The following is a 26007-nucleotide window of genomic DNA, read 5'->3' as shown; positions in this document are numbered from 1 at the left end:
TAAAGCGATGCACCCCGTTTTAAGGTCATTTTAGGTTGAATACCTTGAAAATGAAATTAGATATCGGACGGGTCTACGAATAATTACAATAATACCCCACAGATTGATAATCGCTGGAAAGACGAAAGCCATTTTTTTCTTCATAGGACGGCTTATAAACAATTTTTGTACCGAAAAAAACAGTCTTAAATATACGCCCGGTGTTCATAAGAATTGCATTTCGTGACGCAAGGTTTTTTACGGGAATTAAGTTATTAAATTTGTATTTGCGTTTGTGTACGCTTTATTTTGAATTTAATTGCGTTTTTGGCTATTTTAATTGCGTAATTACTCAAATACGCTTGTTATCTATAGCCCTGGTAAATTATAGGCATTGCTTGACAGCGACCGCACTGATCATTACTCAAAGTTCCATTACAAAGAATACATTACTTTGTGTGCAATAAGTGATTTCCATCGGTTCAATCTAACCAGACTCTTAATATATTGTTATGGTCTCCTTAAACTCTTGTAAAACATAGAAAACAGGCTTTGCAATAAATTCATACTTATAAGGTTCACCCGTGCTAGATCCATCTTGTCAGGCTATACAGTACACATGACCTGAATCAAGGTTGTTATGTATTTCTATTTTAACTTAAGTGACCTCACACCAGGGCTTTTTTCCTTCTGTGAGAATGGCCGTTTTTCACAATTTTGGGAAATTCTTGAGTCAAATTTTCACAATTTTAAGAAGTTTGCGACTCTAATTTTCACAATTTCAAAAAGTTTGTGACTCTAATTTTCACAATTTTAGAAAGTTTGCGACTCATGTTTTCACAATTTAAACAGTTTGCTATTCATTTTTACACAAAATGGGGGGGGGCCACTTCACAAAAACAGGTAAAAGCCCTGCAAACCTTTCTTCAATATGTTTATATTTCAGTGCATAACAGTTAAAGGGAATTGGTTCCTAAGATTAAGTAGTTTCAAAAAGTGTCTTTAACACACAAACATCAACATGCTTCCTCAATGCAACAGCAAGACATCTGACAAACTGAGAATGAACCAGCTTTTACAATTCAAGATTTGCAAGAGGAAGTAACACCATCTGCAGTACTGATGTAAGATCTTTCAGTGAGATGCCGTGTATGCTAGTCAAACAGAGTCAACATGCAGGGAGTGACATTACTTTCACAAGATGTATAGGTGTTAGTATGCAAGGGAGATCATGCCAACTGGATTCACACCTGGGCTCCAAAGGGGGGCAATCCTTGTTCTGTTAAACTTCGAGAGAAGGATCATCTATTTGGGGTCCGCAACCGACTAGTTTCCACAATTTTATTTCCTTATAAACAAGGCGGACCAAAAACTGTAAAAAAAAGTTTGTATTAATTGATTGGATTTCTTCATCAGCACCCATGGTTGCTATAAAAAACTATGCTTCTTGTTGTTTCTTTAAACAAGCGAATACAAATCAACGTTTCTTATATAAGAAGTACACCTGTTTTCTTATAATACAAAACCTTTTCTTCTCATGCAGTGCAAAATCTTTTTTTTTTTTCAAAACTATTTTAGAAAAAGTAAAACATCAGTTCTTACCACTATGGCTAGAATGTCACAGCCAATCAGCATCCAGAACACGTTGTTCCAGCCAGTTTTTGAGATCACACCCGCAAACAGTGGACCTAGGGCTGCACCTAGACACAACAAATAAACAGCAGACTTATAGGTTGAAAACATGTCATAGTTCAATAAAATTATCCTTGCATTATGACACGTACACATATATGAATGACCAGTTTTTTAATGTCACCATGCCACAGCAGAGCTTTTTTTCCTGATTTCGTGAAGCCGCCATGGCCCCCCCTCACTTTGTGAAAAAAATGAGTCGCAAACTTTTCAAAATTGTGAAATAATTAGTCTCCATCTTCTGAAAATTGTGAAAAAACGAGTATGGAACTTGTAAAAATTGTGAAATTCAGTGTTAAGAAAAAGAATAGTAAAAGCATGTTTAATACTTGCATCATATTTAAATGTCTTTAACTAATGCATTAAAATCATATTTTCATTGTCTTGACACTTTCATTCAACAAATAACCACATACATTTAGATCAACACTATTCTGACTTGTAAACTCTATCTACATGTACAACCATAGAAAACCCTACCCCTGTTATTATCTTGTCTTGCTTATGTCAAATATAAAATAAAATTGTAATTTTGAATTGTGAAAGGGCCATTTGTGACAGTTTTAAGCCCCAAAAATCCGATTTTTCACAGTTAAAAATAGCTGTTTTTGTCAAGTATTGTGATCTTGCTAGATTTGTGAAATGGACATGTTGAAATTGTGAAATGGCCATTCTCTAAGAAGGAAATAACGCCCTGGATAGCTTTAAAAAAAGAGTTAAATACATTCATGCATACGTGTATATACACTTTCTACTTGTACACACATAAGCTAAACCAAGGACCTTCAAAATGTCATTTCATGCCAAATACTAGTTTCCAAAATGTAATCCAGCCTAATTTTGTATTGACAACCGTTTCTTCTCAAGAGTCGTGTCCACGGTTTGAATCTAAACTTAGGATATAGAGAGAAGTGTGCTGTTTGTGTTGCATTTTGTGTTTAAAATATATTACATCTTGTTATCAAATTGTTTGTTTTGTTGAATCTGATTTGATTTTACTAAAAATGATTACTTAATAGTTGATTTCCGAGTAATATGACCTTCCTCCTTTCATCGACTGATAAAAGAAATTCCTGATAAACTGATATAAAAAAATATATCAGGCAGTGTTACATCAGGCAGATATCAATGCAGCGGTATGATAAAAGCTGTGGATAATAAACCCAAGACCTTTACTGACCTACACTGCCGGTGCCGTCTATAATGGCAGTCACCGTGGCGAGGGCCTTGGCGTTGCCCTTGAGACTCTTGTGAGTGCCCAGGTCAGCACTGACAGCAGTCGTGATCAGGGCGTATGGGCCGTTCACCATGAATCCCAGCAGAAGCAGCAAGCCTTGCAGATAGAAAGTTTATAATTGAGATGCATTCTTGAAAAAATGTGGCTTTATGCATGTGCATTAAGTGACGTCCCAATATTTACAATACATTAAAACAAGAACTTCGTATTAAACATAACCTTGAAGAGTGCTTTTGGGCAGTTTTCTTTACTAATAAAGTCCTCCTCATTGTTCCAAAATCTTTTTTTTTTTTCGTTCTATATATTTCATTATCCTCGTACATAGGTGTGTGAGGGTGAAGGGCATCCTACTCCACACCGTATTTTATTCATTACACTGATAATGGGATGTCTAGCTGCTTGTGTTGTCTGGGGAATTGTTATTTCATACCAATAAATGTTCATGTTTTATTTAGGATTTTACTTCATGTACATTTGTATTGCATTGTCCACATCAATATATAGCAAAACACATTCTAATGGGTTAAGTTTACTGTGCTCGACTGAAGTCCTCACAATACAAGCATCAATGTGATTCCATCAGAGAACATGACCGTCTTACCGACACTATGTGCATAGTCTATGCTGCCGTACTCGTTGTAGATGAACATCATAGGGGCCCCCAGCACTAACATGACCACGCAGGTAGTGGCTTTACCCCGGGTGTAGTCCGAGAACATGCCTGCCGCTATACCCCCTGAAAAAATGGACCTTGAATAATAAGTGGTATCTATAATAAGCACAATGATTCATAAAACTGGTATCTTAAAAACTAAACCCCAATATTGGTTAGTTATAAAACTGTCTACTTCACTGTTTGCAATTGTTGTTTATGGCATTTAAATTGTGCCAGAACATATTTAATTCTGTTGGTAAATGTGATTTGTTTATAGAATATGAACCCAACAATGAATAAGCAAAATTCTGTTGGTTTTCTGAAAAACTAGTAATCTGTAAATTAATCTAAAAAATTAGAGACAAAATAAGTGGGCCATATAACCATTCAACTACAAGCTGAAAACTTCATAAAAATTAGCAATTATCTCTTCTCGGGCTTGTCACAGAAGGGAGGAATAACCTAAAAACTGCTGATATGAAGCAAGTTGTTACAATCATGCTAGAGAAGTTCTAAAAAAAGCAAAAACTGTAACACTAAATTATAATGAATGATGATAACAGTAAGGTCATGATTTTTGTCCTCTTTAGGGACATGATAAAACTTGCAAGTTTGCACAATTTCTCCATGAATCAAAAAAATCTGGCATACTTATTTACAAAATGTCATTCTTAATGTCATGTAACCAGGTAGCAAAGGAATTTATGATATCATTGTATTGTCCACTAATTCCTTCCTATCTCGAAATACTTCTATCTCCACGTTACCTGAGAAAACTGTTTGGCAAGACAATGAAATAGTCTTATTTCTAGTTCAAAAACACACACATTTGTACTCCTAGTGGAATGCTACAGTACACTCTTGTAAGATTAGAATATATGAGCTGGGTCACGTGAAAATGGGTCATATGCCATAAGCGGCATGTGTACTTCCCAACCAGCATGCCCATACCCGATGTTGGGCCAGGAGCTACCCTGTCCACTAAATAGACAACAAAACGTGTGGAGATTTATAGCAGACAGCCTAGTTCTGATGGACTGCGTCATTGTTCAATCTGGTCTTAAGCTATGCTGGAGGATTATGTCATAAAGCCCATTTTCCCATGAGCAATGAAAGTCTGAAAATAACCTTTCGGTTACATACCTGATCACTGCTGTATTCTTTGTAACGCCATCTTTATTATAAACAATTTTGATCTACCAGATATACAAAATAATCTAATCAACACATATCTATAGAAGGATTTACTTAAATAAAAAAGGGACTTCCAACCATATAACTGGAAAGTCCGAAATTTTAGGCTTGGAAGTCAGGACTTCCAACTTTGGAAAGCTTGTGGAAGAGCTGTTATAATGGGAAAATAACATATCAACCTACATTATTGGTTTAACACTTAATGCCACTGACTTAAAGGCGCATACCATTTAAAACGCCCAGTATATATTGGAAAATATATTATTTTATCAACTAAAACACTGAGAAGGTAAAGATTATCAGTCTGTTTCAATTGGCCATATTCTGACATACCTGCAATACCACCAACATCCATTAGTGTTGACAGATCCCCAGCTTTCTCTGCACTGTAGCTAGCTGAAAAAGTAAAATTAAAACTGTGTTGATTTGGTAGAGTATCAATTTTATTTCATTAGCAAGTGCACACAGTTCTGGTAATATTTTCATTTGTGTCACAGTCATGAACACAATATTTGATTTTTCAAAATGTTGTGTTAAATAAGGCAGTCACTGAAATTACTTTTTTATTCTGCAACTGTTTACATGAGCTTTGTACAATTTGTTTTTGAGATTCTTTATTTACCAGTTTTGCTAATTAAAAGTATTTTCTTCCAGAACTTTGGATCCTTTCATAAAAACTGCCATGTTGGACACTATCTTACAGAAAGCAGTTTGATTGGCAATTAGGTAACATGACAGTGACCAAATTTTATCAGATTCCATAAACATTGTAAACATCGACTTCACTCAAAGCCGATTAATCAGTTAAAGAAAGATAACATAGAATAGCTATGATAATCGCCTTGTCCAATATGTTATGTACTTTGGAAAATCACTTATCCCCCAGAATTTTTATCAGGCATGGTCAAGTGGGCATCTGTTTTAATAAAAACCTGCATTCCTAGTGACAAAGACAATAACTAGGGCACCCTGATTGCAGTTCTACTTTCTGTCTTGTTATTGGCTAAAAGTAATGAATCAACAACACTTTATAACTTATAAAGTTTGGATAAAGCCAATGACTCACTCAAAACACAATAACATAAGATTAATGAATTTCTTCCCTATTGACTGGTTATAACAATCTTGGTTACAGTAATTGACTAGGGGATTTTAATACTGATAATAATGTTCATGCCAATGTCCCCTCAAAGGTTGAAAGATCAATATATCCAAATTTGCCATTAAAGTCTGAACTGAACAGATAAAAACAAACCTTCTTTAAAAGAGTACTGACAAGTGTTGAACTAACTTATCTTGTAGTAGAATAACATCAAAAACACGAAATTAAGCACGTCTTATTTAATTGGTCTCATTCAGTTATTATCAAACTCAACTTCTCAGCTCTCAGTAAGTCTTCTAATATTGCATACATTGTGGGCATAAAACATAATATTATCAAATTATCAAATGACAGACTTATTACAAAATAAAAAAAATTAACTGCAAAATTACTTGTCATTTACATTTTGAGCAAAACTGTTGTCCAAACCTTTGGTACAGATGCTCTGAAAACTCTCTGAGCCCTTAACCCTTTCCCACTCAGAAGCAAAGTGCAAACAGCATAAAAACAGAACAGCAAGTGAGTAACTCGCAGTCTGCTCAGGCTTTATGTTGTTTGCTGCTCATCGGAGTTGAAAATGAAGCCTTTAAAACTTGAATCCAGTAAGAAAGGTCTTTACTTAAATTTAACTTTCTAAGGGACTTCAAATGCGCTTTAATATTATCTAAGTGGTAAATGGTAAATGCAGTCAAGACATGTGTTGCTGCGGGTAGGTATTACAAGGTTACTAGGTTACTAAGAATAAAACTGATAAGATTTTATTCTCTGTTTGTATTTTCATAATAAAAAAACAGTACTTACTTTTGTTGGATATATACTTTGGTAGCCAAAACAGGAATGTGTAACTGACAAGTTTGGCAAAGAACAGGCAGAGAGAAAATTCTATCACTCCCTGAAAATTGTTAAATAAATTTACATAAAATATAAATGAGTTACATACTTATATACCACAGACTCGAAGGCTACACACATGTTTGCATGTTTTCAACTGATTTCAAACCATAATAAAAATGTATCATGGTCTGCTTTATTTGTATTTGTTTGATATGAAGCATTCAGTGCTCCAGCTAGGATTTGAAAATGGCGTGGGGGGGGGGGGGGGGGGTAGGGAGGCTATTTTGTCAAAAGGGCACTTCCGACACGCAGAATTTTGTCAAAAGGGCACTTTCGAGCACACGGGCAAACATTGCATGCTCCTTGTTGCATATTAATTTATATGTTATTAATAATTGTTAGAATATATTATTCCCATTATTATTAGACCATTCAAATAAAATGTCTACCATGAAAAATAAATAATTAGAATGTAATAAGACGATAAATAAAAGGGTAGGGCAGAGTGCCCTTCCATTAAAGCCTAGCTGGAGCACTGAGTATCATGTTAATAAATTAATAACTTGTGTTGAATTATAATTGATCCAAAAATTTAAAGGAAAATATGTGTTTAGTTTTAAACTGATATACATCTTTAGTACATGTATAGACACATATTTTATAAACAGCTAATACATATATTTCTAATGGAGAGGAAACAGTTGAAGAATTATCAGTTTGAATTTCTGAACTTGGTTATTTGATAGAAGAATCACACGATGATAACAAGGAAAACAAAAGGAAAAAAAAGATCATTTATATCACACTAATTGCCTTTTATTCAAATCAGGAAATAAAACATAAATAAACAATTTAAGAGCATTAGTTTCATTACCTCTATTTGTTGCTTTCCAAGAATCAAATTTATCCATTTCATTAAAGTGTTTGTTCGAGAACAATATCACATGGGATTGACTTAAGTCCTATCAAACAATAATGGGAATTTTAAATCAGAAATGTATACTGATAATGAGACTTAAGTTTCCTGATCCAAGAAAAAAAGGGGAAAAAAGCTGATACGTTTTGTTAATAGTCATAGAATTTGGGCAGTCTGGTAAGGAGCTAACCTGTCCCCTGTTGAAGCCACAAAACCGTGCATGACGTTATACAGTGGAAAGGGTAACTCCTACCAGACTGTACTAATACATGGGCAGGTCAGAAGCTACACTGGCAGCATGTCATAAGACCCATTTTCGCATGATTTGGACTCATATAATCAATGACAATCAAGGGCTGAGTTGACCAAATCAGTTTTTATATATCAGTGGTAAAAAAACAGACCATAGCTTCAAAATCTAAATCACTTTAGAAACTTTACCAATTGCATCCTATGGAAATCAAACTTACAGATCAAACAGTCACATACCTTTAGCTCCGCCATATGTTCGACAAACAAAGTGTGTCAGAGAAATGGAAAAGAAAACTTAAGTGCACAGAGCAAACTGTTTTTTGACACCTGGTTAATTATTGTATACTTACAGGTATAAACAAGGCTCTCCATATGGACACTGCTTCACTTCTTTTGGGATTGTCATCTCTGTTAATAATAGGTTGCGTCTGAAATAACACCAATATCACCAATACATAATTAACCTATCAAACCACTTAGTCGGCATCAACCTCTCAAAAACAGGTGGTGATCTTAAATCTTTTTACAGTTTTGCATATCATAAGTAAATGTGTTTATATACGATATTGATGATTGTTTGTTTTTCTGCAATACACTTATTACGAAGTGATTATGTACTAAATTGTAATTGCAAAGAAAAAATGTCTAGCTGCACTACACACTAACGGAAACAACATTACGAGCTATGTACATTTTATAGGTAAAATATAGAAAAAAGGCACGGGCAAACAGCGTAGACCCAGATGAGACGCCGCATGATGCGGCGTCTCATCAGGGTCTGCGCTGTTTGCTGAAAGGAAACAATATTACGAGTTATGTACATTTTATAGGTAAAGTATATATCAAATCAAGAATGTAAAGCAATATGTTTAGCTGTAATAAAAGAGAGTAGCGATAAGCGATCCATACCAAGCTTAACCTGGCATCCCAGTGTGTTTTTTTCATTCAAAATTGGGTCCGGTAATCAGCCCCTTACCCAATGGAAAAAGTTTATTTTATTCCCAAATGGAAGCTTAAAATTCCCAATGGAAGGTTTTTTATACCATTCCCAATGGAAAAAGTTTATTTTATTCCCTAATGGAAGCTAAAAATTCCCAATGGAAGGTTTTTTATACCTCAATATTTTGTTCAACTCCCATCCATATAAGTTAAACCTTAGTAAATATATTACTGAAAACACTTGTATTCTCAATTTTGAGGCATTTTTTAGCAAAGCAACAACAACACTAATTTCCCAACTTTAGACAAAACGCCGCAAATTTTCCCAATCCAAAGGTACCTGGCCGGATTCCAAAAATGGTGAAAAAACACACTGATCATCTAAAGAAACAAATGAGCCTGTCTATGGGAAAACCATGCTTAATGCGTTTGTGTTCAATGTTGTACTAGAATATCTTGTGCAGTCCACATATGCCAATCAAGGATGACGATTTCTGCCTTGACTAAATTTTGGATTCAGAATAGTTCTCCCTTTACCAAAATATTCAAAAGAGCACAGCATTAAGCCTGGTTTCCACAGAGAAAGGCTTATATTGAATTGATGCTAGATTAATGGCTTTGTCTACTCGGAAGATTCCAAAGAACCACACCCAAGGCAATGAAACAAAGACAAAACACTACATCCAGTATAGGCCAGTGGAAGGAAATATTTGTTTCTGGTTTATCTGCTAACTTCAAGAAATTGTATATATATTTCACTAGACATCTATGTAGACAAATGGATTCTTGAGTAATTACTAAACTCATAACAAAACATGAGTGTAAGTTTCGTCCTAACTGATCTGAAAGTTTAAATGGAACTTTAACCCATTTATGCCTACCGTCTAGAAAAAAGGCACGGGCAAACAGCGTAGACCCAGATGAGATGCTGCATAATGCGGCGTCTCATCAGGGTCTGCGCTGTTTCCTGAAAGGAATTTCTGTAAGAAATATTCTAAATATAGAAATAAATATACTAGACGTCCCTAATTTTGAAAATAAATTGATCCAACTTAGAAGGATGGGAGAGTCCACTATGCATAAATGGGTTAATATTTGAACAATATAGCATATATAATTTAAACATGTAACAAGGTCATGTTACACTGATTCATACCGAGAACAAAAGGGTCAGAACTACACCGTTAGAACGAAGTCAAGTACTGATAACAATTTGTTTGCTAATCAAGACAATCCTAACAGTAAATACTTAATGTGCATTACTGTACTCACTATGTTTTTTGCCACAAGTATGATTAATGATAAAGCAATCACATTTGAGAGAAATGTGAGAGTGAGAGATAGCAAGGTTCAATTACATTGATAAAACTAGTGATAGTATGTACATAGTATTTACCACTCACTCATCAGTAATGATGCACTTTAAAAGTCAATTTAGAAATACTATTCAATTTAAGGGGCCTTTTCACAGATTTTGGCATGTATTGAATTTTGTCATTAAATGCTTTTTATTGATAAATGTAAACACTGGATCTAAAAAGCCCCAGTAAAAAAATGAGAATTAAAAAAAACAAGAGATGTGTTTGTCAGAAACACAATGCCCCCTACTGCGCCGCTTTGATACATGTTATTTTACCTTTTACCTTGAAGGATGACCTTTCACCACTCAAAATGAGAAGCTCCATGAGATACACATGCATGCCAAATATCAAGTTGCTATGTGAAGGGATATATTAGTTATGAGCATTTTTCGAAACCTAAATGCAAAGTGTGACGGAAGGACAGACGGACAGACGGTCCGATCACTATATGCCCTCCTTCCGGGGCATAAAAAGAAAGAAAAAAGTAACCTTCATCTGGGCTCGAACCACTGACCTCTGGAGTTAAAGTCTATCGCTTAGACCACTCGGCCATCTGAGCTGATACAATCAGAGATGTATTTTATACCTTATATAAGGAATCTTCGTAGTTTCACAAATTATAACGACAACAACAGAACTCTCCACATTATTCAATCGTTCGCGTTGCAATGCTGATAATTTTCAGATTTTCAAATCATCAAATTAAAGATGAATTGATGGATATTTTAGAGCATGGTAACTACAACGAAAATTTGCGAATCTGAAACATTTTTTTTTAATTTTGTCAATTTACCAAAACATGAAAAGGCCCCTTTAAGAATTGTTGTGATTGATCATACGAACGTATTGTTCTTCTGATGAAAAAGAAGTTATTCACTTATTCAAACTAACTTAAATGAAATTTACATGAGGTACAAACCCATTTTTTTATGAATTGTGTACGTCATACCAAAGGAACCTTAACTCTTTTGTAACTACATGAATTTCATTTTGAAACAAGCACATTACAGTTAAGAGTTGTACATATCTAAGGATAAGGAATTAATATCTTAAATTCATATTGCTTGTAAAATCCCACTTTCTTTCGAAAATGCCATTATTTTACGTCCTGAAAAAATTGCCGTTCATGTATGTATCACATATGGGGAAAACATATACATGTACACAGTATCTATTTGAGAACCTGATAATATGTTCATAAAATAATCCCTTGAAGAGCATTGCATTTACACGTTCAAAGACCAAGATTAAGAAATAGTGCTTTTTCATTGATGAAGATCCTTGGAAAAAAAACATTTAGCTGATTATATTGCTAAATTGGCGTACACAAGTTGAGAAGACACTGATATAGCATACCGATATCCATAATAAAAGAAGCAGAACTCCAATCAGGTTAAAATTTGGAAAGGGAATCGAACCCTTTACCACTTAGTTACCTTTTTTGACAAAATGTGTAGTCCCTTAGAAAGTTAGATTTAATTAAATACCTTTTTTACTAGATTCAAGTTTGAAAGGCTTCATTCGTAATCCTATGACTAATGAGCAGCAAACAGCATAAATCATGAACAGACTGCGAGTTACTTGCAGGCTGTATTGGTTTCATGCTGATTGCACATAGCCATGATCACTTTGCTTCTGAGAGGGAAGGGGTTAATCCATACCAATATAACCTGCTTACTTATAAAGAACAGTGTTATCAATAATTATTTTCAAAGTAAAACATGTGTATTTCCGGAAATTATTTAATATTAATCCAATTTTGGGCATTGAAGAAAATATTTTCAAAAATCACTGTCAAAACATGTGGTCCACATTTTTAATCACCTGACTGGAGCACTGAATTTTGGTCTGGTCTTATCTTAGATCTTATGACAAATTTAAGTTAAGCCTGAAATTTATCACACGTGACCACAAATAGTGAAATAGGCATGTATGACCAATATTTTCAGACCAACAATGAAAGGTTTAAAGGAACTTATTAAACAACTGGTAATAACTAGCAATAGAGGTTGGATCTTACATGTAACAATCATATTAAACAAAATATTGGTTCATCACTTAAATTTGTCATACCATGTTGTATAAGACCGCTACATGTTTTCACCAGAGTGGGGGGGTAAATCTTAAAATTATACCTTCACAGCAGCCTCAGAACAATGAGTGAGTTTCCCAGATGCAATAGTGTCTCCGTTAACAAAATATGCACCAATGCCAATGGCATGCCCAATAATCTCGCCTTTTTCATTTGTACAATAGCCATTTTTAATACTGCAATCTTGTGAGGAATGAGTGTGACCATTGGACGTTACAATTACAGGGACGGAGTTCTGATCATCTGAGAAACTCTGTTTGTAATTTGAGAATGAATTCTGCGTTTCGATCTAAAATATCACATAATGAACAAAGGTACATTGGGATGTGACTGTGATACAACTGTTAATGAGTCAATATATTAAAACATTTACCAAGCACATACCCGAAAAGAGTGTTAACCCTTTCCCACTTAGATACTTTTTTGTTGACACATTTGTAGTACTAGTCCCTCAGAAATTACATTTAATTAAATAACTTTCTTACAAGATTCAAGTTTTTTAGGCTTCATTTTCAACCCTTAGATACTGATAAGCAGCAAACAGCATAAAACCTGAACAGACTGCGAGTTACTCGCAATGCGAGTTACTCGCAGGCTGTTCTGGTTTTATGCTGTTTGCACATATGTATCAATTTTCACGTTGCCTCTGAGTGGGAAAGGGTTAAAGAAAAATAAATTAAAAGAGCAACTGATGTTAGCATGTTTTTTTTTAATGATGATTCAAAGTAAAATATCAAATTTAAACATGCATTTAGTATGATTTGGAACAATGATTGGGCCTGTATAAACAAAGCAACCAAGGGAAAACATGATGAATTTCTTTAAATTCCTTTCATTCCAAGGTGTATGGATATTTTGTGCATACATTTAAAAACAATTATCTGTGTAAAACAAGTATACCCCTAACATGTAATTTAGCACCTTTTGCAGGAACAGTTCGAGTTACCATAAACAAGTTTCTAAATTTTTCACCTGATTTTAATGAAATTTTTATTTCCCTTTATAATATTGTAAAAACTAGCCCAAAATCATTCCACTGATGCACAAAAGAGTATATAAGTTGAGTTTTTGGTAATATATATGTTAATATATATGGAATATGTTTAGTAAATTAAGTGTGAAGCTATAATGTCCAATATAGTAATATCAGAACCTCCGATTCAGAGGGAGTCAAAGACGGCATATGCCCCATCTAAAAATTTGCAAAATTCAACTTTTTTTCAATCAAAGTGACTTATTTTTACAAGAGGGCCAAGATGGCCCTTGTTCGCTCACCTGAGGGGAGTCGGTTCATTCAATCTTTAACAAATGTCAAACTTGACCTAGATATTGTCCAGACAAACATCCTGGTCAAGTTTCATGATTATTTCATCTGTGAGTCATGATCAATGTACCTATGAAGTTTCATGATCCTAGGCATAAGCATTCCTGAGTTATCATCCGTAAACCATTTTTCTAAGTTGAGTCATCGTGACCTTGACAGCCATTGTGTGAATACTTTTTTGGCACTGTGACATTGACCTTTGACCTAGTGGCCTGATAATCAATAGGGGTCATCTGCAAGTCATGATCAATATACCTATGAAGTTTCATGACCCTAGGCATAAGCGTTCTTGAGTTATCATCCAGAAATCATTATACTATTTCAGGTCACTGTGACCTTGACCTTTGACCTAGTTACCAAAAATCAATAGGGGTCATCTTCGAGTCATGATCAATGTACCTATGAAGTTTCATGATCCTAGGCATAAGCCTTCTTGAGTTATCATCTGGAAACCATTTTACTATTTCGGTTCACCGTGACCTTGACCTTTGACCTAGTAACCTGAAAATCAATAGGGGTCATCTACGAGTCATGATCATTGTACCTATGAAGTTTCATGATCCTAGGCCTAAGCTTTCTTATGTTATCATCCGGAAACCATTTTACTATTTCGGGTCATCGTGACTTTGACCTTTGACCTAGTGACCTGAAAATCAATAGGGGTCATTTACGAGTTATGATCAATGTACCTTTAAAGTTTCATGATCCTTGGCATAAGCCCTCTTGAGTTATCATCCGGAAACCATCTGGTGGACAGACGGACCGACATGAGCAAAACAATCAGTGCTCCAGCTAGGCCTAAATCGAAGGGCGCCGCGCCCTGCCCTCCCGAACCTCCGCCCTGCCCCCCCGAACCTCCGCCCTGCCCCCCCCCCCCCCTCAAAAAAAAAAAAAAATATATTTTTTTTTTTTTTTTTTTTTTTTACATATGATAATTCATAAATCTCTTATTACATTGTAATTAGTTTAATCCTCATTGTAGACATTATATTTGAATGGTTTAATAATAATGGGAATAATACAATTATTTATAACATATAAATTAACATGCAATAAAAAGCATTCCAGAAACACCCGCGCGCTCGAACGTGCCCTTTTCACAAAATACTGCGCGTCGAAAGTGCCCTTTTCACAAAATACTGCGCGTCGAAAGTGCGCTTTTCACAAAAAAGCCACCCTGCCCTTGTCAAATTCTAGCTGGAGCACTGACAATACATCTCCCCTTCTTCGAAAGGGGGGGGGGGCATAATGAGAAAACTGACCCCCTACCAGCAGCCATGTTATTCAACTGACCGGAACCATTTTTTAACTCAACTCTCTTATCAAGAAAACAAATGTTCTGAGCAAATTTCATGAAAATTGGGCAAAAATGTGACTTCTTCTGTGTTCACATGTTTTCACTATTACATATAGAGAAAAATGCCCCGCCCACTAGCGCCATGTTTTTTCACCGATCCCGACCATTCTCAAACTCATCCGAGATAACAATGAAACCAATGTTTTGACCAACTTTCATGATGATTGGGCAAAAACTGTTACTTCTAGAGTGTTTACAACGTTTCTCTATAGCCAAATTGGGAAAACTGCCACTATATACATATAGAGAAAAATGCCCCGCCCACTGGCGGCCATGTTTTTTCACCGATCTCGACCATTTTCAAACTCGTCTGAGACATCAATTGAACCAATGTTTTGACCAACTTTCATGATGATTGGGCAAAAATTGTGACTTCTAGATTGTTTACCATGTTTCTGGCGGCCATGTTTTTCAACAGATCGGACCACTTTTGAACTCAACCAAGATATCATTAAGACAAACATTTTGACAAAGTTACATGAAGATTGGGCATGAAATGTTACTTCTAAAGTGTTTACAAGGTTTTTCTTTTTTTTGACCTAGTGACCTAGTTTTTGACCCGACACAACCCAGTTTCTGCCGCGATTTCATTGGGACAAAGCTTCTGACCAAGTTTCATGAAGATGGGACAAGAAATGTGGCCTCTAGAGTGTTTACGAGCAATGTTAAAGGAAGGCCGGCCGGACAGACATACGACGGACAAAAACCGGTCACAAAAGCTCACCTGAGCAATCAGATGAGCTAATAAAAAATCTGTCAAGTAAAATAATTGTGAATAACTTTGCATTCATGTATAAGATAACCATAGGCTTTGTCAAACATAAGTATCTAGTTATCTTAGAGAAATGTGTTTCTTTAAACATAAAATATCAAATAATAGTAAAATGTTGTCTGCACAAAAGCAAAAGCAAGCTTGCTTCTGAGAAAAAAACAACATGCAACCATAACATTTGAAAAATAGCATTTAACAGAATTCTGTGTAATCTAACTCTTAATATTTATCTTTTAAGTTACACACCAGCGTTCAGTGGCATGAAGGATGCCATTTCAAGCAAAAACCAACACACCATAAGTTATTGAGCTAGAAACAATAATAACAATCAAGAACAAAGAAAAATGGATTGTGTTCTTACATCTTGCATATAAGCCTTCCGTTTGAAGTCATATCATGGCTGCTTATTATCAAAGTCATAAAAGAAAGAATGACTGCATGTAACCTTTGTGAAAGGACTTCATGTTTTTGCATGTGTAACCTTTAAGAGAGTGCATGAACATGCAATGTGACAGTTTTGAAAGTTATCGTTATTTGAAGGTTTTTTAGTTTACCTTTTAATTAACCCGTTCATCCCGTAGTAATGATAGGTTTCCCTATTAATGTTTATTAACATGTTGCATCTTTAAAACGTAGACTAGAGTATTAATTTAGACTGCATATGTCCACATTCAATACTTTATATGCATTTTGTCTGTTGAATACTCAGATTGGTCATCAATAGAAAAATAACTTCAAAGATGAATTTATTTAATGTATAAAAATAACAGATATTGAATAAAGGCTATATATTGTACAATACCTCCTCATTCCCTTTTCCCTGATCACTAGCAGGTTCAGTACACCCAACATCAGCGGGTTCTACAAAACAAACAGTCATAAATTATATACCGAAGGGTTCGAAAGTCTGCAAGGAATTTACACCAAATTCTGAATTTGTATTAGATCTCTTTTATTATATGGGCCATGATCTGTGAAAAGGGGTTTTAAAGCATGTGTGTAAACTGTCATACCAGAAAAGCATGTGCATTCCGCACAGGCTAATCAGTGACGACACTTTCCGATTTTATGATATTTTTCTTATCAAGAAAGTATCTTCTTAGCAAAAATCCAGTTTAGGCGTAAAGTGTCATCCCTGATCAGCCTGTGCGGACTGACAACTAAATATTGAGATAAAAACTGAAAAGGATACAGGAAACAGCTTCATGCTTTGTGACCTACCTGGAACCAAAAACAGGAAGACCAACACGCCCATGGATGCAATGATGATGCCGGGCACCACGAAGGACCAACCCCATGCCCCATCAACCCACGCGCCAGCTATAATGGAGCCCAGAATGTTCCCCACTGACGTGTGAGAGTTCCAGATACCCATGATCAGACCACGCCTAAAACAGGGAGACATTTTTGTGTTGTTCACGTCAAAAGTGTTTGGCGCGTGGACAATTCATCAAAACGCTATCAATATGCCATAAAACATCATTTTTCATCACCTTGACACACACAAAAGTTCTGATATAATATGTTGTTTTTATTTATGACATATTGATAGTGTTTCAGTGAATTGGCTATGCACCAAACACCAGTGGTTCACGCCATGTTTAAACAAATAAAGACCTTTCTTACCAGATTGAAGCTTGAAAGGCTTCATATCAAAATCTTAGATACTGATGAGCAGCAAACAGCATAAAACCTGAACAGACTGCGAGTTACTTACAGGCTGTTCTGGTTTTATGCTGATTGCACATAGCCATTTTTACTTTGTTTCTTATGAGGGAAGGGGTTAAAAAATATCAGATGAAGCTAGCTTTGAGTATAGTTTGAAGTCATAAATATTAGAAAATTGTTTCATGATTCCATTCATATTTAGTCAGAGTCACTTTATGTGAATGTTTTACTAAATAAATTATTTTTTTAAAGAAAGCACTAACATTAGTTACCATGGCTGTTTAAAGCAAATTTGTAAGATATATTTAAGGCCTGAAATGAACAAACATTTGGTCTTCTAAATTGCCATTGCAAAGCTTTTTGCAATCAATCAGTATAAGGCGATTTGTATTTCACAGAACGTATTTTATTTTCAACATTATTTAAATTACAAGGTAAATAGCAAATTGAACTAAAGTATAGTCCAGTGTACAGACAACTTACTTTCCTTTGCCGTACCAGTTGCCCACACAAGTCACAACACTTGGCCACCCAGTAGACTGCGCAAGACCTCCAAAAATCTTAAAAGTAATACATGTATGTTGATACGACTCATCACAATGAACATGACCATGACTCGCATGCATTAAAATATTTCAGTAAAATTAGTATGATTTTAGTTTTTTCTTATGGGTAAAATAGATAAATGATGATACAACTAACTTACTTTTAAGTTTATGCTTATAGATTTCCTATTAGGTTAATGTTTGAGAGCCATACATGCAACACAAAGGACATCATATACAAACAATTATTTTGTAAAAACAAGGGGATTATATCATTATGTTACATTTTCAGACCATCATTAATTTGAATATTTCTAAAACTGACATTCTCCTAATTTTCGTTTTTGTTAATGACAAACAACTTTAATACCCGCCATAATCATGATCAAACAGTTGAAAAAAATTGTTGGTGAAGAAGGCATTAGAAAAACAGCAATTGTGGTCAATAATAGCATACCTGTACAATCACATAGTAGTAGAAACTGTGGATGTTGAAAAAATATCCAAGGCCGAAAGCAGCAGTAAACACACCTGTGAGGATCATACCAGCAGACATGAACAGTCTCAGGCTTATGCGCTCAGCTATATGACCACTGCAAATGAAAGAAACAAAGTATGTTCTCTGATTGTGTGAGGTTGTCTCAAGTAATTTGTCCCTTGATTTACATTCAGGGTTGGGAAAATCTCATATTTATGTGTCTATTTTTGAAACTGCTATTTGTATCTTATCCATAAAGCAATGCTGCAGCTAATTTGCAGATCCATTCCTAAACTGTGGTATGGAAGTACTTGGTGTCTTATGAGACAATCTTGAACCCGCTCCCTGAGTGTGGATCAAACAGGGACCTCTTGATATTAGACGTGAATGCCACTGGCACCTAAAATGTACTTTTGGGTCCACAAAACAATACTTAAAAGAATCACAAGTACCTGCAGAACATGCCGACAGCATAGGCAAAGAGATAGGCCAGATCGAGTCCCCCAAGGAGAGCAGAGGCATCAGACTTATCTAAAAAAAGAGCCATAAAATGATAGATTGCACTACCTTTTGAAATAAATATATTCATCACAAAGTCCTTTTTCGTTGTCTGTGCTAAACATGTTAAATTTTGACTTCTTCTGAGTTTGTCTATGTTATAGCCAGTATTAATTACGTATTAACCCTAATTCTGATAAGTAATTTATAAGTATTTATTTTTAAAATGTATTTTTGTTCATAAATTTTGCAAAATTAGGAAAACAAAAAAGCCAAGTCTCTGAGGTGCTCACCTGAGACCATAAGGAACTTCACTGTTCTTAGCATGTACATGTAGTGTTCACAAAGTTTCACGATAGACTTACAAGAAAAACTGCTCAAAAACCTAGTAGCCAAGTTTTTGAACAAACATCAATCATTCGCAAAAACAGTTCAGATATATAGTGTACTACAGTTATTTTGTGTGAATCACTATTCAGGCTTGTGCTAATTTTGACAACTAAGAATTTGTTAAGGTTGGCTCACCAAATGGTTTCCAGTCACACTCTGTACCATTCCTTTCGTCAGAAGAAACTGAAGGGTCTGAACAGTTGCGATATAATCTGGACTGAAAAAAAAACACACAAAAATAAGCATAAAATTGTCAAGACATATCTACATGAAAATTATAGAATACTGAGTCAGCAGGGCTCATTGACATAAATGTTTTTTTTTATTCATGACTCATGTATCACTATCCATAAATCATTAGCTTTAATTTATTAAAACATGTATTTTTCAAATAGCAGAGATGATATTTTACTATTTGTTTTTGCTTTTTTAAATCTTAAGCTTAAATGTTAAAAAAAACTCATTAAAGATCGTTTCTATGCAAAGGTATAGCAATTTAATGTAAATTTCTGGAAAAGTATTGTGGGTCCCTACGGAGGGGGGTTTTATGTGTAAAACCAAGGTTTTAAGATTTTTTAGCACATTTTCTTTCTTGAAAGCACAACACTTGTATAATATTCACAACAATTGCATATTAAGACTGTATTTGTTTCCACATAACATCAGGCTGACTAAATTGTTGGAAAAAATAACATTATCTTCAGACCGCGTTATTGTTTTTTTTGATAAGGGAATTTTTACTTGACCATCAGAGGGCAAAAAAAGGCTGGTAATTGCTTCAAAACAATAACAGTACTTCTAAAGAAAGAAATTATTTGCTTATATTACTAAAATAAGTACCTTCACAATGCTAATTGGCTTCCGTGAGAGGTGGTAGCACGTGTAGCAGAAAAATGTAAGTACCAGAATGTAGATTTTATACCTGAAACATGAAAAATAGAACATTTATGCTTTCATAACAAACACTGTACATAGAGTTCTAACATCAAACTGGTTGGTTTCAAAATTGATTGTGATAGCTGTTCATGAAAAGTATACTACAAATTCTTGTTCTTATAGTTCCTTGCTTTGGAGTCCAGGACAAAAGTTTTGAAACGATCATCTTCCCTATTTGAGTCTGAGGTGGGACCGTGGGGGAGAATGGCCATATAAATGATTTCGAGACCCTTTCCCACTTATCTGCCTGCTTTCATTTGTAATGAATGTACTTAAGGTTGTATTGGTGTAATGGATATGGTGTCCGCCTAGCGACCGGGAGGTCACGGGTATGATCCCCACTGTGGGAGCACTCTTTAGATCTATCCCAAAGACACCAAGTACTGGTTATAGGCCCAGGAAACGGACTCAAGAGTGTTTCATATAAGTAGCAAGTACTTTAAATTCAATCGAACTAAAATAATTTACACTATATATCACGACATATAAGAGAAACTTATTTCATTTTTGTACCATCCCCAATAACTTTAAACTCTTCTGGAATGATTTTCTCCATGTCTGTTATATTGACTTACAAATTCTGTATCTTAAATTTTAATAAAACGTTCAGATCTACCAACTCCATTTTATATTTGGCAGGGGAATTTTTTATAATTGCATAGATCTATTTTGCTTATGGTTTTAGAAATTATACTTGTGCTTTTAATTAACCATTTGCAAAACATTTTTACAAGATAACTTTATTGTAGAAACTACTTAAGCCATTAGTCTCATTTATAAGACGCGCAAAGAATTTAGAGATACTTTTTATATGGGCTAAATTGCTCCAAATATTACCCATATAAAAAGTAGCTTAATATTTAAGAGCGTCAAAAATTTGGACTACTTTAGCCATTGGCCAATTGTATCTTCTGAATTAACAGATCTGCACCAGTTTTATAAAAATGCGTCCATTATTCATCAAATACAAAAATTGTCGCTTAATTGTTTACCCAGTCCTACATTATAGCCTCAGTAAATACGTCGACGTATTGATAAACATACTCGATGCTTTATCCATTACGACAAGTGATGGGCGGAGATCAAACTTGGATAATAAATAATATTAATTGAATTTCAAAATGCTTACGCAACATCTCTTGTAGGTCCACGTGAAACTGAAGGCAGTAGTTTAATCCCTATCGGTTCTTTGCCCATTGCTCACGAAAAACTTTGGAAACACCAAAAGAACTGTTAGATTTTGTCACAACAGTCGATAAACCACTCTTATAAATACGAGAGTCATTCTGTCCAAATTCATTGAAGCGTAAACCGGTCGTGACAAGCCGACTGTTTCCGATGTATGTATCGGGATTTTCCGTCGACAATCGACTTGTTACTAGGACAACGATTAGTGAAATCTCAACAGGCCATCACACGTGCCCACTCGACATGTGTCAAACAAACTAACGGATAAACCAAACAAACCAATCATATACCTCTAAACGCCGCAAAATGGTCCAACAAACAAACTGAATGAGTACAGAAATAAGCGTTTAATGTTAGCAAGCTTATCTTATTTGGCTACTTGTCCATTGATAATAATCAAAATGTGCTATATTGCAGTGCGTCGAATACCTGTAAACATGTTTATAGTCACTCTAGATCAGCAGACGATTTATTTCATAAATCAATCTTACGGAGGAATCCGAGATAGCCGATGTATCACGATTGGTTTATAGTAAGGAAGATGGATATTGTGTACATAGTGTACAATATAGCTTTTAAAATACAAAATTGTTAACGTTCTAAGGTCTGAAGTGTCCGTCGCTATAGAATATTATCACATTCATGATAATATCTTTCTTTGGGAACATGCAAATCTACAAATTATCCTACTTCATTTTACACGCATGCTGATCAATGTCGATTAATTTAAGTGCGCGCGCAAGATAGAAAATCATGGGAGATGAACCTGTGAATTGCGTAGTGAGAAACGCAATGTACTTCTGATTTATATGCCTAATGTTATTTCTAACTTGGATCCTTAACTCGTAATAGGTAGGGATTCGGGTAGCTAAACATTTCAAACTTAAAAGTGAAAAAAAGTTCATTAGACGGAGATTTTTACATGGCACATCTGTTGACTTCCGAGTATAGATCATACTCTGACATAAAATATTAAATAGTCAATAGCACCGACGTGAAAACAATGTTCGAGTAAAACGTGATCCGCTCCAGATGTGACGAAAGTTCACTTTTCATTTCCCACTTCGTCTTGAGTTGTGACAGGACAATCACCAATGCAAGCATATGAATGTTCTCATGACATCTCTTATCGACGGAAGTATTTAGCACTCATGAGACGATGACATTTTCATGTTCAAGTTCATAATGACTCGCGTGACATCTTAAATGTGTCATTCACAATAATATTCACAATAATTTGAAATGTTAATTAAGTTTTCTATAATATCAATTCGTTATTGACAACACTATCTTATGTTTCATTAATTTCATGTGAATATTCGAAATTTTACACGCGTATACTACCATTTTAAACTATGTCTTTTAACGTTTGACATCGGCAGATTTACGTACATAGATTATCCACAACATCTAAGATGTGTATGACAAACTGATGAGTTTACTGTATTAACGATTCATGTGCTACAAAGAAACCAACATAAATACATGAGTTCAATTCTGAGGAAAGCGGGTCTAACGCAAGCGCGTAAAGTCTCGCCATAGATTATGGTGTTTTTCGTTTCTTATGGAAAGAATATTATGGAAGTTTATTATGGAAGTTTCTTCTGAACGAAAGTCAAGTCTAGGGGATAAGTTTCCTCATTTATTATTGTAGCGTAATTGTGTATCGTTCGTGGAAAAGACACAGTAACCAACAAAGTTCATTTCTGATTTCTTTGCGTTTTATTTCTGCTTATTAACACAACACAACGTTTCCAAAATGTTTGTCAAATACAAGATACATGCGAAGCCCGCAATGGGCCCATATCGCGAAAGCCAGCAATAATGCGACTTGTATGTTCGGCCGTTTAAGTAAGACTTTATTTCATACAACGCAGATGCCAATTTATACAATAATGGACAAATAAATTGGGTGACGGCTGTCTGGATGATTGACTTTAACATGAGTTGAATTACCTGATACGGGATGGCTTTATGTGTGACTTACATATCTTGTGCATATATATGCCAATAATTAAGCGAGACCACGTTTGTTTAACTGTCACCTGTCATTTAACATGAAAATATACACAAATTAACAGTGATGCATGTGCTTACAATAGACATAACAAATTAGTGAACCCAGCCATGGGCCATAACTTGGTGCATTTTTTCTCGTCTTATTTGACGATGACATATGATGCCCATTTATGCATTTCTCCATGAAGACATATATTATGTTTCAGTTACACCGAACAAGGAATATACATGAAATACACCAATTATGCGACACATAAGAAATCAGAAATGAACTTTGTTGGTTACTGTGTCTTTTCCACGAACGATACACAATTACGCTACACAGTACATTTTATGGTGCCGTGACCAGGATACGACCGAAGTACGATCACAAGTGCGATCACGTGCCGAAAAAATGAAAACATCACAACCACAACGCGACATGAATTCAGGTCAGTTGTTTAAAAAAATTTATGGCAAACTTGGAGAGGGAATTTCAAAATTTATAAAGTAGAAAATGAAAGTAAAAGGCGTCATGACAACGAAATTTTTAAGAATTGTTTTAAAGAATTTTATGTAGTCAGATGTTAAACATAATAATGATGATAATAATTTATGTATGAACAAATTTTGCAAATATAAAAATCATGCCAATTTTGCATTTATCGGTACATTTTTATAAATAGCGGTGAATTGAGAATAAAAAGAGATATTTGAGTTTTACATCATTTTTATGAGTTATGGAAATCATTAAATTAAAGGTGTACACACAAAGAGTATTTAAAGAATTTTTATATATTTTTGGTATTGTTAGAATATAGGATTATGTACGGACTTATGGTTTTTTGCATACCAATATATTTTAAATTGTTAGAATGTTTGTAAATTTTCATTAAAATAAAATGTACTGTGTAGCGTAATTGTGTATCGTTCGTGGAAAAGACACAGTAACCAACAAAGTTCATTTCTGATTTCTTTGCGTTTTATTTCTGCTTATTAACACAACACAACGTTTCCAAAATGTTTGTCAAATACAAGATACATGCGAAGCCCGCAATGGGCCCATATCGCGAAAGCCAGCAATAATGCGACTTGTATGTTCGGCCGTTTAAGTAAGACTTTATTTCATACAACGCAGATGCCAATTTATACAATAATGGACAAATAAATTGGGTGACGGCTGTCTGGATGATTGACTTTAACATGAGTTGAATTACCTGATACGGGATGGCTTTATGTGTGACTTACATATCTTGTGCATATATATGCCAATAATTAAGCGAGACCACGTTTGTTTAACTGTCACCTGTCATTTAACATGAAAATATACACAAATTAACAGTGATGCATGTGCTTACAATAGACATAACAAATTAGTGAACCCAGCCATGGGCCATAACTTGGTGCATTTTTTCTCGTCTTATTTGACGATGACATATGATGCCCATTTATGCATTTCTCCATGAAGACATATATTATGTTTCAGTTACACCGAACAAGGAATATACATGAAATACACCAATTATGCGACATTATCATGTGCGGACTGCTTAAGATAATATGGGACGATACTTTAAGCATGTGAATTAAGCCCGGTTTTCCAATAAACCGGCTCATATATTTAAAATTATTCAAAGGTTGCGAACCAAACCCTATTTAAAATAGTGTGTATTTACCCTATTGATTCAAAGAGGTATTTATAGTGTACGTCCAAGACCCATGCCCGTGGGATTATCTACACAATACTTTTATTTTTGTAAATCTATGACAAACAGTCGGGCAATTAACAGCGTAGCAAACTGTGAATAGACGATCCTATTCTGACAAAAGGCATTGGTTTATTCAAACATGTGACCTTAATAATTCATGACGAATGCATAAAGAGTCAAGACATATTCAAGGTGCATCTTGTAAAATGAAACATCTTTTTTACCCAGATTTGGCAAATTTAACTAATTTTATTTTCAGTAGTTTTTTTTACACTTTGTGTGTCCTAGTTTTCAGTTAATGGAAATACTAAATATGCTAATGTTTGCATGGAAAATTCGCGTAATCGTGATTAACAAAAAGGTTCATTGAGGGTCAGCCCTAAAAATAGCGTGCCCACACTAGGTCTGCACGAAAGCTACCGACTAAATAGAATTAAAGCTCAATACCTCAATCCCGACAAAAGTTATTGAGTGGAAACTCTATAATTTTGAAAGATATTTTAAGTCACAGTGACCCTGACCTCACTTGCCACAGATGCGACCCATCACTAGATCAGCCTGTAACCTACATAAACAAACAAGTTCAGCACAATATTTCATTATAACATAAGTTTTTCAACGCAAACTTTTATCAATTTTTAACAGCAGCATTGACCTTGACCAAATCGGTCCCAAATTCAGGCCATGCACTATCTACATGTCAGCAAGAGTTTATTGGACGTAATCGTTTACTTGAGTTTCTTAAGTAATAAAGTACATAAAGGGAATTCATTCTTATAATTTGCAGTTCAGTACAATCGGCATTGGTCTGTGGCTTAGAGTGATGACCCCCAATACCTGTGTGCAGTTTCAATTGAATTTCTGTATTGCATGGTAACAGAAATATTCAAT

The 26007-nt window shown here is 34.9% G+C and overlaps 1 protein-coding gene across 3 annotated transcripts in view; it reads right to left on the bottom strand.

Annotated features, from left to right (window-relative positions):
* The window catches only part of LOC127860478 (glucose-6-phosphate exchanger SLC37A2-like), a 28208-nt gene extending 6664 nt beyond the window's left edge, over positions 1-21544 (bottom strand). Inside the window, exons 1-16 of one of the 3 annotated variants that reach the window (XM_052398566.1) lie at positions 21351-21544; positions 20126-20207; positions 19421-19502; positions 18850-18928; positions 18377-18512; positions 17858-17934; positions 16928-17094; positions 16509-16567; positions 12297-12542; positions 8212-8289; positions 6661-6751; positions 5091-5153; positions 3510-3644; positions 2852-3004; positions 1582-1679; positions 1230-1351 (exon numbers count right to left, since the gene is read on the bottom strand). In XM_052398566.1, the coding sequence (XP_052254526.1) occupies positions 1262-1351; positions 1582-1679; positions 2852-3004; positions 3510-3644; positions 5091-5153; positions 6661-6751; positions 8212-8289; positions 12297-12542; positions 16509-16567; positions 16928-17094; positions 17858-17934; positions 18377-18512; positions 18850-18928; positions 19421-19502; positions 20126-20207; positions 21351-21418 (1704 nt within the window). In that variant the 5' untranslated portion in view covers positions 21419-21544 and the 3' untranslated portion in view covers positions 1230-1261. The remainder of the gene's footprint in view (positions 1-1229; positions 1352-1581; positions 1680-2851; positions 3005-3509; positions 3645-5090; positions 5154-6660; positions 6752-8211; positions 8290-12296; positions 12543-16508; positions 16568-16927; positions 17095-17857; positions 17935-18376; positions 18513-18849; positions 18929-19420; positions 19503-20125; positions 20208-21350) is intronic. The other 2 variants (XM_052398565.1, XM_052398567.1) reach the window with 2 other exon arrangements.
* Positions 21545-26007: the final 4463 nt, after the last annotated feature.

This window comes from Dreissena polymorpha, chromosome 15, assembly GCF_020536995.1.
Source record: "Dreissena polymorpha isolate Duluth1 chromosome 15, UMN_Dpol_1.0, whole genome shotgun sequence".
NCBI classification, from domain to species: Eukaryota; Metazoa; Mollusca; class Bivalvia; order Myida; family Dreissenidae; genus Dreissena; species Dreissena polymorpha.
The sequence above is the reverse complement of the archived record's forward strand: the minus strand, read 5'-3'. Positions and strand labels throughout refer to the sequence as shown.